Source organism: Triturus cristatus, chromosome 2_2 (genome assembly GCF_964204655.1).
Source record: "Triturus cristatus chromosome 2_2, aTriCri1.1, whole genome shotgun sequence".
NCBI lineage: Eukaryota > Metazoa > Chordata > Amphibia > Caudata > Salamandridae > Triturus > Triturus cristatus.
Window position 1 is genome coordinate 487,939,004 of NC_140582.1, and position 14,465 is coordinate 487,953,468.

Below are 14,465 nucleotides of genomic sequence, written 5' to 3' on the forward strand. Positions count from 1 at the left end.
CGCAACTCTAGAGGTAGACCAAACTGGTCCATATGTAAAAGGAGAAGTGAACGGTCACCCCGTATCCTCTCTCATTGACTCTGGCGCTACCCGTTGTACTGTACATACAACAGAAGTTACAAATCTACCCCGTTCAGGAAAACAGATCCAAATTGTAGGTGTTGCCAGCAAGCAGATGATTAAGCTTGTTTCATCAAAGGTCCCTGTGGGCACCAGCTTGTAGTTTGAGATTCGAGTGCTGTGAGCCTCTTAGGCAGAGATCTTTAGTGCAAGCGCAGATGTGGAATTTTTCTGTCAAATGTGTAATGTCTATCTTAAAACAACGGTTTATGTTTATGTGCCTGCATCAAGAGATTTGAAGAAGTTGCGGCTGTTTAAAAAATTCTGTGATATCTGCTGCAGATATGCCTCATTTTATGTGCGGGAGCCATAAATATGCTGCTACCCATTCTTGCCAAGTTGAGATGAGCTTAGATGGGAATACTAAAAAAATATGCTAAGCAAATGATCTATCGTAAAGTACTCGATGTTTTTTGCGACCTTCACAAAATTATGTAGATCATTTTAAACTTCTCATAGCTTTTTGCTGTGACACTTCCATTTGAAAATCAAGATGTATATAACAATGATCTGGCATGTGATCTTATTTGAAAATGACACCGCAAAATATACGCTCTGCAGAAAACAGTTGTTGTTTATTTTCGTTTCCTTTCAATTGTGCATAGAGAAGCAGAAGATAAACTTGCAGGGTAAATAGTTGCATACCTTTTGCAGAGACAAAAGTATCTGCAGTGAACATTATCTTGCAGTGCTGAAAGAAATTATATGAATGGTGACGGCAAACTACAAAACTTCACAACCATCATAAAACTTTGATGGGAGAAAACTACACTCGCACCTACAGATATGCACCACAATATCACCGCCAAGAAAATTGAAGGTATCAGAGAAGAAATGTCCGCCCGGAGATGTGCATCAGAAGCACATCCTCACATGTAGGAAAGGCAAACGCTTAGACCTACAGTATTTCCTAGGTCACATGGAATAGGAGGGCTCTCCAATGTGAGGTCATTAGCTGAAAACTGTTGATGATAGTACACCTCACAAACCTTTCCGATATTATGGGCAGGGCATTTCCAATGCAGGTAGAAAGATGCTGGGGCCATTAGCAGGTGTCTGACTGTGTCAGAGGATAAGGGCTGTTCATTTGTCCCTACTGTAGATAGAGACCATAACCAGTAGTAGGAGGAATCAGAGCCATCCTAAGTGGCATATAAAAGAAGAGGATGTTGACATTTCTATAACACTTAAATGCGACAAAGTTCTTTCCTTGATTCATGAGCTGCTCAGATTACCCTAGATGAGTTTATAACACGAGTAGAAGCTGCATTGCTAATCCATAATAGCTTTCAGCCAAATCAACATTGTATGGTTGTCATTTGGATCCAGGAACATCCTCTCTGTGACTCATGAGGTAAACTGTTTAGTCAGCCTGGTAGTACTGATACACTGAGCAATCCCTTACAGCGCTACAAATACCCAATATTGTGCCACTCATCCAGGTCCTTTTGGGAGCGATTGCTATCCAGGTCATGGCTGATTTCCACAATCCTTCTGACAGTGTTCAGGTTCCTGTGTCCACTGGGCACATCACTCAGAGGATGTGTTTATAGGCGGTAGACTTGACACCCATCTTGTTCTGTGGAGCTTTTCTCTGCAAATTACATTCTCTCCCAGTACTCGCTACCCTAATATTTCTCAAATTGTCCTCTTCATTGCTACTGGACTATTGTGTTCACATACACTCATGTGCACAGGGAAATCTCTAGGGGCATGTCCATCCATAATGTCATCTGAGAAACTAGTGGTTTCTACTTGCATTCTGGTAGTTCTTATTTATGCATTCGAGAGTGATGGACAATTGGTGACCACAACATGGTAAACATTAAGATTAATATGTGACCACAGAACTATGGGCACTTGCTGTCACTGGATGACTTGTAATTCATGCAAAAACTGTGACTGGATCCGAAATGTGACACAGATATACATAAAAGACAGACCTTGTAAGATGTCTAGAACCATATGACCTCAAGAAAGAAACATTGAAGACTTAGTTGCTTGGAAGTGCATTTGAGTAAATAATAAAACTTGTCATTGGCATAATACCAGTGGTGTCCATGCCCATGGTTTGAAGTTATCTAAGGACTGCATTGTTCAAAATGTGGAAGTAACAATAATTATATCAATAGCAATAATATGCTCACAAACAAGGATTATGATAATGAAGTATTACATGTTGATAAAATAATGTTGTTATGGGTGGAAAGATCATGGGCGTGCGGACAGGATAGGGTGAATTATAATAAGTCAGGAGCTGAAACTTTCATATTTTTAGTGGTCCGAGAGTTGCCTGTCTGCCATGCGTAGACTTGCTTTCGTTGAGTAAGCTCTGTAACAGACAGTAGTTGAATTTGTATAATGATGCTTCACCAATTTGTAAGAAAACGTCATATATGAGGTGATGTAGATTCCCATTTTAACGTCGCTTTTAATACTAAACTATTATGAAAAAAGTTGGTTGCTAATTTGTAAGCTTTTTGGCATTTCGTTTTGTGTGTATTGTTTGCATTGAGCCTAAAATAGCTAACACAGGTTTCACAAATCTCTTAAATAAAGAAAAAGGATTCTGCAATAGTTTAGGAGTGACGGTGTAGCAGTCCACCTTTGAACACCCATTCAGAAGAACTTCCTTCAGGCTTAGCATACCTTGACAACTGGTAATAATGTGAGTTGCAATAGGTAGGGAGACACAAAAGTGGATGTGCTATTTGTATCCCAATTTGAATGTGCACAAGATCTCGTCACTTCCCCTTGACGAGTATTTTTTTTACAATCAGTGGATATAATGTCTGTGAGTAATACTTTAGAATTTAGACCCACAACGCCCCACTTATTTAAAAATATTTTCGTCAAGCGGACGTGACCAGCAGCGGCGGCCGGCACAGATAAGCACGGTGAAGCTGAGCAGGACGCGTGAGTCGACAGACAACGGAATAGGTATTTTTTATTTATTTAATATACCTATTCCGTCGACTTCCCCCCTTTTTTCCGTGCCCCGCCTCACCGCCTTTACCAGTGCCGGCCGCCGCTGGTGACTAGAGATCTTGTGCACATTCAAATTGGGATAAAAATGGCACATGCACTTTAGTGTCCCCCTACCCATTCCAACACATACTTTACCAATATAAGACTTTCAGATATTGCACTAGCTTATCGCTTTTGTTTCCTCTATAGGTGAAGAAGTTGGAATGCTTGAAGACATGTCTGTGGGTATTTCAGACTTACATCATGTTACAATTAAAATTGTTGAGGCCAAGACAGAAGATTTCCTTCCCGTGGTAACTGGAAGACGGTAAGTTTGATGATATGCTAATGTATGCCTGTGGCTGCCATGTGTAAGGGGTGAGGGAGACATACCATTATTGCTATGACTGAGACAAACACACATGTGTCATGAGAGTTTTTAGTCGCTAGTAATTGTAGAGATAAGTATTACACTGATAGTACCAGCCTGTGAAATCGTAAAAAGGAAACCATTACTCTACCAATGTTAGAACCATATTCCAGACATGGAGATGTAGGGTGTCTGGCTGTTTTCCCCAAAGCGCATAATTATGGGGTGCTTGGACTCTCTAAATGAGAGACAGTTCATGGTCCAGAGAGGTCTGCACTAAAGGTACTAAGTCTGCAACGTAAAGTGGGGGGATTCTAAGCATCTTTGTTTCTCAAATTAGATGTGGAAGAGCAGTCCAAAGCTTAAGTCACAAGAGGGTGTGTGGGGCATATTGAGGTGCAGTTGAAGACGTTTATCACAATCCCAATAAATAATCATTGTCCATCCAAGGTAGTTAGTCCACGAAATAATTTTTTAGTTCAACTTTTTTTTATTTGATTTTAATACACCTCAACATATATACCTTTTCCACCTCATTGAGCAAGCTTCACATTGCTTTTTCATAACCAAGTCACCAACTTGTACAAGAACCAACTGATTCCCCACCCCTTTGAATTTACACCAGAGGGGGTCTGGGAATGTGGGCCTCAGACTTTGGGGCAAGAAACTGAGTGGTCAAGGGGATCTAATGTCTAGTACCATAAAGGGGGTACCAATTCTTGATTTGGATTTGTAGGAGTTCTCAATGTGCCATACTTTCCCGAGTGCATTGGATGTGTGGGTTGGTGGGGTGTTGATGCTAAGGGTCTGAGGGAGCCTATAGGTTCTGATCAGCACTTTCCTTTGAATAACTAGAGAGCCCTCAGGCGTTGGAGTGCAAAACACAGAACCTCTAGCCTTAAAAGTAGTCCAGCAAGGGTTTACATCTTGTTGTGAATTTGCGCTCTCCTAGTCATGTAATGTGTTAGCAGTTCCATTGCCAAGAGGAGCTATAGTTTATTGAAGTGCAATAGGCGGAGTTCCTTCCTTTTTCAGAATAGGACTATAAGCTGTCTTACTGCCCCCTGCATGTGCATCGTCAGTGCCCAGTCGTGTGGTAATATACCCTCCAACAGATCTGATTTTATCCCCACCAGCACCAGCCTAGGGGTAATCACTAACAAGAGAGAACTCCCTGAGTCGTCAATGAGAGAAGGACATTGTTTGCACGTAGACAGATCTTGTGCTCTTCTACCTCAAAGGTGATGCCCCAGAGAGACTTCCAGGACCTGATTATGATTGCGAACTTCACAGCCACAATGCCAAATGCCAAATGGGAAAGTTGGCATCCCTGATGTTTTTATTTTGCCCATTCACTTGTACCTCTGCAGTGGGGGATTTGTACCCCACAAGAATTCAGCTTTTCATCCTCTCACAAAGTTGAATTTTGCCCAGGACAGCTTTGAGAAATTGCCATCTGACGCAATCAAATACCTTTTCACTACAGAGGGTCAGCAGGAGGGCCGGAATGTTCTTCTTGCCAGTCTGTTGCATCCAATGGGCTAGTCATCTAATATAATCCCTACCCTGCCTCTGTTTGATAAAGTCCACCTGATCGGGATGCTGATTGGAGTGCTCTCTGTTGATTAGGATCTTAGTGAAGATTTTTGCTGGATACTTTCTGGATTTGTGAATTGGTGTGATATTTGCCTTGCACATGGTTGGGGTAAGACTTGAGGTTTGCGTACACATATTAAATTAAAGCTGCCATTGGTTTGCCCAATTGAGCAGATATGTTTCATAAAATGATACCAGGAAGCCATCTGGATCTGGGGTGTTACCCAACAACACAGTTTTGTCAGACTCGGGGACCTATGAGAGCTCTATAGTGCCTTCAAAGGAGTCCCTCACCTCTGCCTTTAGTTGCAGCCATTCACATACCTGCCAGATAATCCTTTAAATCCGCCTTGTGCTTCTCCCCCTCAGCGTAGAGAGCTTGAAAGTAGTTTCTAGTTGCCCAGGTTTCACCTTGCCCCTTTACATCTGATGTGTATTTTTGCCCTTTGGAGGTGCAGCTTTCTGGTTAGGAGGGTCCCTATTTTGGCCTGCTTGTAAAAGAATTGGCCCACTTTCTTAACCCTGTTGGCTCTAAGCTGGCCTCTGTGCATTGCCAGTTGACATTGGGGGTTTTGTATTGTTTTAAACCACTTCTAGCGTTTTCTAAACCGCTACACAACAAATGTGGAAGACATACATGATAACCTCTCTGTTGTGAGATTTGTGTTTGGGACTTGTGAGAGAGTGTCAAGAGTATGCTTGAGGTTGTCTTAGTGGTATGTATGTTAGGTTTCAAGATGTGTTTGAAGTTTGTGTTTGTGGAACTGACCGATGCTAACATTGTTCACTATATATTTTGAAATCAATACAAATGTTGTACAATGAAATAAAATATTTTTGGTGCTATCTTAAAGAAATAAATCATTATTTCTTGATAAATGTAATGTTCATGGGTCATTTCCAAGCAAATGTATTGGAGAAATACAGGCTACGCTGGGATTTTGTGCTATAGTGTTCTCATTACCCCTCTCCCGAACCTAAAAGACAGTGTTTTAGGGGTAGCCTTGTGTAGTTGTTATGAGAATGGCATCTTTCTCCCTTGCTCACCTCATGATGGTGTCCTTCTTTTCAAAGAGGGGCGTCCTCGTCAGAATGTCTGGTGGCTGTCCTCGCGGTCTTGCTGCATATACAATCTGTATGTTCAAAGTAGCTGGATTTGGGCCATATCTTACAAATCTCTGATGCAATACAAGAGGTTGTGTACTAATTTCTGGATGTCATTCCCTTCCGGGCCCCTAGGGACTCCTCTGAGTCTAATGTTGAGATGTTGTCTAGCCAGTCTAGGAGGTAAGCCTGGCTCAATTTCCCAGGCTCCGTATTGTCTGTTTTCATGTATGAAAGGGTCACATGTCAGCTACTAAATGCACATTTTGCCTGCTACCTCAGACTATGGCTTTGTGTCTCCTCTGCCGTGGCCAGCATACTGAAGTTGATTTTGTAGCCCAGTGGAGTATTATCAATTATTTGTTGCTGCCGTTCCTCATGAACCCAGATGTAGGGGCTGACCTGCCACTCCTGTTTGCCATTGAAAGCACACTCTTCTTAAATTTCGCCCCCAGTGTGCCAGCCAGTTCCTCCATGACATGTAGACTCTGTCAGTCCCAGCTTGTCTCCTGAGTGTTGTTTTCTCCCCTCCAGTGTGAGGTGCTGCTTTGCTGTTGCACCATACCAGTCCATTCACAGTCAACCAATTATTGATGTTCGGTCAATGGGCTGTGGGAGGACGCTTATTCCGAGGCTCACGCGCTGGTGCGGGGCGATATGTTGCAAGCTCAAGGGGCAACTGGTAGGCCATCTTGAAACTTCTAAGTCACAAGATTGTTCTGGTGGGCTATTTCGTGGGATATATATGAACCATCCCTGGTTGCCTCCTCTCTTCTGCCCCTAATGAGATCAGGCTGCTCCATCGCCTCATTATTTCTGTGGCCTTGCTTTTGTTTGTGCAACAATTGATCGGCGGGGTGGATTGGTACCCATGCATTCTCTCAGATATAAACATTCCTCCTACAGTCTCCCCACATCAATTCTCCCACCATGCCTGTCCTCAGGTGCTCTCCCAGCCCAGACCTTCATATTTGCTGCTTGAAGTTGCACTACTCCTTCTGGCCCTGTTTAGGGGCTTTTGTTGGATGGGCTCACCTCCACTTACCAGCTCACCTCTACTGCTCTGTTAAGCTAACAAGTTTCCCTCAGTGTCTGCATAACATCAGATATAATTGTATACGTTGTGTTTCCCTAGATAAAGGAAATTCAGTCCACCTGGGTAGCTGAGAAGTAAAATATTTCCAGAGCTTTCTGCATAATAGGTCAATGTAACCTCTAAAGGTCATGTAGTTACCAAAGCTTAAAGACGTTATAGCATCCCACTGAGTTGTTCAGAAACTTTGTGCCCATGTGTGTTAATTTTAAGAAGAACCAGGTAACATAAAGGTTAAGAACACAACAAAATATAACTCCCAAATCAATTTTGAAAAAGCAAGAAACATTTAATAAGCAATAAAGACACAAAATGGTTACAATTTCCTTAAGTGAAATATAGATATGATTTTAACATTTTTAACACAAAACGGTCAAAAAATATCCACAGGAAGAATGGAAATCTAAAGATCACTTTTTTTATGTGCATTACCCAAAAAAGAGCCTCTAGATGCTACTCTTCTGCGGGAAACAAAAACGAGGAAAAGTCCGGGGGCTTTAGGGCAGAATCTGTAATCTTGCATGCTGGTGCAATCCAATGCTTCTAGTTTTCCTGGTGTTCTTCTGTGGGTTTAGGTCACAGCTCTAAGGGGAAGACATACTTACTTGACCTTGATTCCCACTAGAACCAAGAGTCTCAAAAGTTTCTTGATGCTGGGAAAGACATTCCTGGTCTCTAATGCAAACCTTGCCTCCTCAAGGCAGGCTTCCTGGTACCAGGTCTTTCTGCAGCCGGATTATTCTCAAGGTCCAGTCCTTAGTGGTCACCTAGGCTTCAGAGCAGGGAGTCCTCCTGCCTTTTGTGTTTCTTTACCCGCAACAGGAGGCTAACTACTTTACCCTTGGAGAGCAGTTCAAGCCCCTGTAGGCAACATTAAACAGGAGTCCTTCAGTCTTCTTTCTTAAACTGTAAGGCAGAATCTTGTTTCTTCCCAGGTTCAGGATTGTTCAAAGGAGGTGGGAGTGAGATGACAGTCTTATCTTGTGAGCTAGCCAGTCATTGAAGAGTGTTCTACAACCAATCCTGTGAACTCTCTTGTAGAATCCCCACCTCCTTTTTCAGTACTTCCCTTCTTATTATATTGCAAACTTTCCCATAATCCCTCATACAAGGTGGTCCTACCCTTCTCCCACATAAGCCTTCTTGGTACCTCTGGAAGCTCCCCTATGGAAATGAGTTGTCTTTCCCACTGCCAGTGCTAGAACTGGTTTTCCCTCCGGCTGGGGACACAGACAGAAAGCCTATGGTGTCTCTGGAATTATTGGTTTCAGGTCCTCAATGCCTCATTTAGGATCTCCGCTTCAAAGGAAGACCTTGAAAACCACACTTCCTGTTGCCAAATGTTCCTGTACTCCTCCCAGGTGGTGAATCCGTGCTAAATGACAACTGTTCACACAGCCTCTACCTTCCTGCTGCCATAGATCAAGCTAATGTCCCTGAGAAAGAGGATCATTAGCAGACAGTCAGGGACGTGTATTCAGTTTCTGGAGTAGAATTCTGAGGCAAACCAGTTCTAAACCAGTTTGTTCTCAGGCTGCAAAAAGAGCACTTTTATAAAGCTACTTTGCCGAGAAAGTTATCGAAAAAGTATTTCTACTAGATTATAAAAATAAGTGCAAAATAACTGTGATTTACTGCTTCATTATTTTCCCATGCCAAGAAAAAATAAGGTACTCATATTCATACTAGCCCTGTTCATGAATTTTTTTTCTTTATCTACAACTTGGCAGACAGATGTAATTGTTCATGGTGGGGGGGGGGGGCATACATTTTATTACCATCTAGCAGTTTATGTACTAGGAACCACGTTTTATGTACTAGGCACCAAGAACCAAGATCCGTGGCACACTCTAGCAGTGGATTGCCTATTATATATGATAATAGATTGTTTTCATACATGGCAAAGGTACTGTTCATTGCCCTGCGGCACTCTAGCGTATTTAAACTGCAGCTGAGCCAGGGTGCAATCGTTCTGTCTAGAGCCATACAATTTTTCATATAAGTGGTTGAGGTGCATGCACACCGCAGCCGACATGAGATATAACATCCAAACCACTAACTAGAACATTACCATGACCAACTGAAAAGTGAAATTCATCCATTTAAAGTTGCAAATTGAAAAGTACTGCACTCGCTCTGTGGAACTGAATGGCAGTGTCATAGTGCATGGAATCATAATTCCAGCAAAAAGTAAGGTTAATCAATAGTGTCACATTGTCATAATATCAGCAAAACAAGAGTTAATGAAAGGGAAGCCATGGGGTAGACCACGCTGTAAGAATACATTGCCTACAGTAAATTAACAAAAAAGGAATTATGTTGTTGGATTGTGCAGAGGGGTGGTTTAGGAGAAAATACCCACCAGCTGGCCCTCTCCCCACAAGCTTATGCTTTGAAATTCTCCCACTTAGGATGGAACTGTCCAGCAACTATAGACATGAATCTTTAATCTGATTTCATTTTTTGAGTGGTTAGTTCTTAGGCATGATGCCAATGAATAGTCCAACTTGATAGTGAGGTGCTCCCTCATCAGGTGTGGAATGAATGTTTTTAAGATCTTTTAAGATCATTTCTATCAGGTAGAAGACAAATGGTTGCTCTTGGAGATCATCAGTCAAAACCTTGTGCACTGCCCTGTGGGGTTCCACAGGGCTCTTCCCTTAGCCCCACGCTTTTTAATGTTTATGTTTCCTCACTGATGCCTATTGTGAGGGCATTTGGATTTGGCCTAACATCTTATGCGGATGACACACAAATTGTGGTGCCTCTGCTACCTGGGGAGGAGGCAGGTTTGGACAATCAATTCCAAGAGTGTATGTTATCAGTGGGGAGTTGGATGGCAGAGAACTGCCTAAAACTCAACACTGGTAAAACCGAGGTTATGTTGTTTGGTAACAACATTAACTTCTGGACACCAAATTGGTGGCCAGATTCGATGGGCTCTCTCCCCGCGCCCACGAATAAGGTGAAAATCCTGGGTGTGATAATGGATGAGGGTCTTACCTTTAGTCAACAGTTCAACTCGGTAGCATCCGAAACTTTTTATGTGATCAAAACAATCAGGAAAATACTGTCGTTCTTGCCCCTGAGCAGTCGGCAAACAGTGGTCACGACTCTCAAAATGTCGAGATTGGACTACTGTAATAGTCTATACCTTAATGCTCAACAAAGGCTTTTGAATAAATTTCAGACACTGCAGAATGCAGCAGCCAGACTACTATCGGGCACACCTCGGTTTGCGCCCATCTCCAAGGAAATATACAAATTACACTGGCTACCGGTAAGGAACCGAGTTCACTTCAAAGCCCTTTGCTTTGTTTTTAAGGCGCTACATGACTCAGGACCTAACTATTTAAAACGGTTTTTCCACTGGTATGCACTGAACAGACCACTTCGTTCATTAGGGGCTAGGCTGGTCTCAGTGCCACGTATAAAAAAAAGTTTGATGGGGAGGTAGAAGCTTTACCTACAGTGCAGCCAAGGCCTGGAACGACCTGTCGCTTCAAATGAGATGCATCACAAACCTCTTAGCCTTTAGGAAGAGCTTGAAGACCTGGCTTTTTTCCCAATAAATGTTCTCTCCTTTGTTTGCCACAGGAGATATGACTAGTGCCAGGACACCTTCGGGTAGCAGCTGCGCTGTATAAATTCCACTAGCATTAACATTAACAATGTGTAGATTCACACTTTAAAAAAAAATGCTATTATTCCAGTTAGCAGCAGCTAGTGTTTGCCATGTTGCCGTGCTAGACATTAGTTAAAGTGCAGCAATGCTTTGCCTTTCCGCCAAGTTCTCACTATTTAGGTGCAACATTCATACATACAATTCATCATTGTTTTCTGTAATTGAATAACTGCATTACAGATTCCTCCTTTGTCTAATGAGGGGGAATGTTAAAGAGTAGTTTATTAGAAGCATTCCCTTGTTATATGGTTCTTTGAGTAGCCAGGCCAACTAGAAATTATGTATGCAAGGAAAATAACTGTATTATTCATAGTGTTATTCGGCTGCCTGAGATTGCAGTAAGTATTATATTTTCACTGGTGAGGATTTAGCAGCGACAATAGGGCCATGCATCTTAAGATAATATGGGCGATTCTGAAAGAACTAGCTTTTTTTTGTTAAGAAATGTTTATTTACTAGGGCATACATGCTTGCATCGACATTTTTCTTAGTTATTCAGCCCAAGCCCTTTCCATGCTGTGAGCTTCTCTCCCAGACAGGATTGAAATAAATCGCCAAGAAAGGTCACAGATTGGTGAGCATAGCAGCAGGAATAATTAAGAAATATAATGCCTTAGACCTGAACAAAGAAGGCATGTCTTTTTGTAAGTAGCTCCCTGCCAGTACTCCTACAGGGTCTAGCAGCAAATGCTGCAGCCTCAGGCTCCTGTAGAAGCACAGTGTGATTACAAAGTTTGTCAGGTCGACGCCTGGGATTTAAAAGAGATCTTATTTGCCACATAATAAATGGTGGTGGAAGTCCCAGTTGGTGGGTTGGAAGGTAATCAGAGTGCAATTTGTTATCTTCACCTACGAGCATCATGATTAGCTGGATGCATCGCCTAGCACAGTTCTGCATCAGCATCACCGAGGGAGACAGGCACAGAGGCGCAGTGCAATCAACACCTCATTTTCAGATGAAAAAGGGGTTCCTCATTGCCGTTGTTATCCTTGTCATCCAAGTGATGAAGCGCGTCCTTGCGCTACCACGAAGTGCATTTGACTAGGCTACTCTTCTACTTCAGTTCCTTCAGCCGTACAAACCAGACTGGTGAAAGTGGAGGGGGTGGAGACATGATACTTGGACATGGGCGTAGTAGTCAGAGAAATATGGGGGGGTGCATGTGGGGTTTGGGAAGGATTATTTTCATGAGGAGCAGGGTCAGTACTGTTTTGCTTATGTGGGCTTCTGGGGCTGATTTTGAGTTTGGCTGACAGGGTGCTATGTTGCAACAGTGACCAAGTACCCCGTCCACCAAACTCAAGGTCCATCCGCCTGATTTTGAGTCGGGCGGATTGGACGTTTTATGCAAAAGATGTAAAATTTACTCCGCCAGCGTAAAACTTCCTCTGAAGGCCTGACCGAGGAGGTGGCGTCAGAGGTAAGCTATCAGACTGTCCACACTGTTGAAGGTAGAGGGTTGGATAACTTTTTTTTGACTGTCTGTTACCACCAGGCATATCCTGGTGGTGAGGTACAGTACAAAAAAAAAAGAAAAGCAAGGAAGGAAGAAAATAAGCCCCACACCATGGGATGAAGCTCATGAGGTTCATTAGTTCTTTTTATTTTACAGAAACAAACACTCACTTTTGAAGTTGTTGTTTGAAAAAAAACATAACTAGGTTTGACTGGTAACCATCTTTTCTGACGGAGCTGTTCATCTAACTTTTCCTACACTGACTGGAACCGCCATAACAGCGACTCCTGCCAAAGCATTAAGATGTTCATAGGGCCAACAGACATCTCCATATTTCGTGGGCAGAGTAAAGACAAGGTGGCTGACGTAAAGTACTCCTCCTCCTTTTGTGCCTTTACTCTGCCCATCAAATCTTAAATCAGGCCCTTTGTCTAGACTGGCACAATTGCCAAAAAACTATAATTTTGAATACTACCTAAAGCTATTGCCAATGGTTAAGCTATTTGCAACCATTCGTCCCATCCCCTTTTGGATGTTTCCCAGTAGAATGCCTGGAAACCTAAAAATAGTGAAGCTTTCCAAACCTACTACTGCCAATGTTTGTGAATCCAAAAGGTAGTAAATGTGGATTCATGGAAGGAATTCTTATATGGAATTTGCTACTTTTCTGGTAAAACAGTCCCTATGTATATTTGAGTTCCTAATCCAAAAAATGAACAAGTTAATACCTCTTAATGCAGTAGTTCTTGACCTTTTGACTCTGTGGACCCCCACTTAATTATTATCGGAATTTGGGGAAACACACTGAATCATTATTTGAATCTGGGGACCCCAGTGAGTTTATACTGGAACCCGGGGACCCCAACATTAGCAATTTCCATGATTTGAAACTCAAAACAATATACAAAAGCACAGAAACAACCATTAATCAAATAAATACACACATTTAAAAATATTCTATTTAATTCACAAAAAAATATATAATTTTTATTCTATTTTAATGGAAAGAGTTGGGGCTTTTCTAAATTCAACTGAGGCCACCCATCCATCGTCAATAGTATATTCTGTTTGATGCATTTGTCTCCGTTCCCTCAAATCAATCTGAAGACCTCAATCTATCTTTTCGCCTCCATTTTAAAATGTATTCAATATATGGAAAGTTTTACATTTTTCAGTTTTACATTTTGAGTCTTTATGAATATGCACTTTATTTTTCTTTTCATAGTAGTTAATTTTCTTAGCAGTCACAGACCTGAGAAGGTGTTGTGGTCCCACAAGGGTTCCTGGACCACAGGTTAAGAACTGTTGTTTTAGTGACATCAGAGTCATGAGAAAAACCGACATAGACATGGCATACCCAACTCAGGGCACCCAGACCCAACTACCAAGCCAAGAATGTGATTTTTTGAGGGGTGTCACACCCTAAACACCCCAACCCCTTGAAGCTACGCCCCTGAATATGGATGTAAATGTTCTTTGTGTGGAGTTTTAACAATAAAGGAAATTTTGTTTTTTCAAGTTAGAGTAGAACTTTCAACCTTAATTTCTCTGTTGACCATACCTTAGCCAAAAATAACTATTTTGGAAATGCACTGTGAATACTGATATTGGCGCTTTCTGGGTAGCATCCGGAAGTTCATCAGAAATAAAAGTTACAGGTTGACCAACGTTTTTTCATGTATCTCAGAACGTCAACCAGATTTCGCTTTTTTGAGAATTTTAAGTGTGTCTGTCGTTTCGATCATGTAGAGAAAGAGCTTAGGGTGTCATTGGCTGTCAGTCATAGGCTGGTAGTTTTATATGCGTCTGGCAACGACAGTGCAGTAAAACGGTGCATTTCCCAGTACAATTGTTTTTTACTGATATCGGCTTGGAAGTTTTTGGACATATAATGTCATGAATTAATTGAAAAAGACTGATTGATTCCTGCTACGTTTTGGATCTTCTTATGAATGACTATTAATGTCTGTTCTTTTCAGTTGGTTTGGTGTTAACCAGTTGAATCTCCCTTGCTGTCATTTAATTTCCACTTGGAATGTTTCAATATGGATTATTTCAAAAGGCCATAAACTT

The 14,465-nt window shown here is 41.9% G+C and overlaps 1 protein-coding gene across 4 annotated transcripts in view; it reads left to right on the forward strand.

The window, feature by feature from the left end:
* The window catches only part of INPP4B (inositol polyphosphate-4-phosphatase type II B), a 2,419,090-nt gene that overhangs the window by 2,124,054 nt on the left and 280,571 nt on the right, over positions 1-14,465 (forward strand). For all 4 annotated transcript variants that reach the window (XM_085641585.1, XM_085641586.1, XM_085641588.1 and 1 more), the window contains one exon: positions 3,298-3,415. In XM_085641585.1, the coding sequence (XP_085497711.1) occupies positions 3,298-3,415 (118 nt within the window). The remainder of the gene's footprint in view (positions 1-3,297; positions 3,416-14,465) is intronic.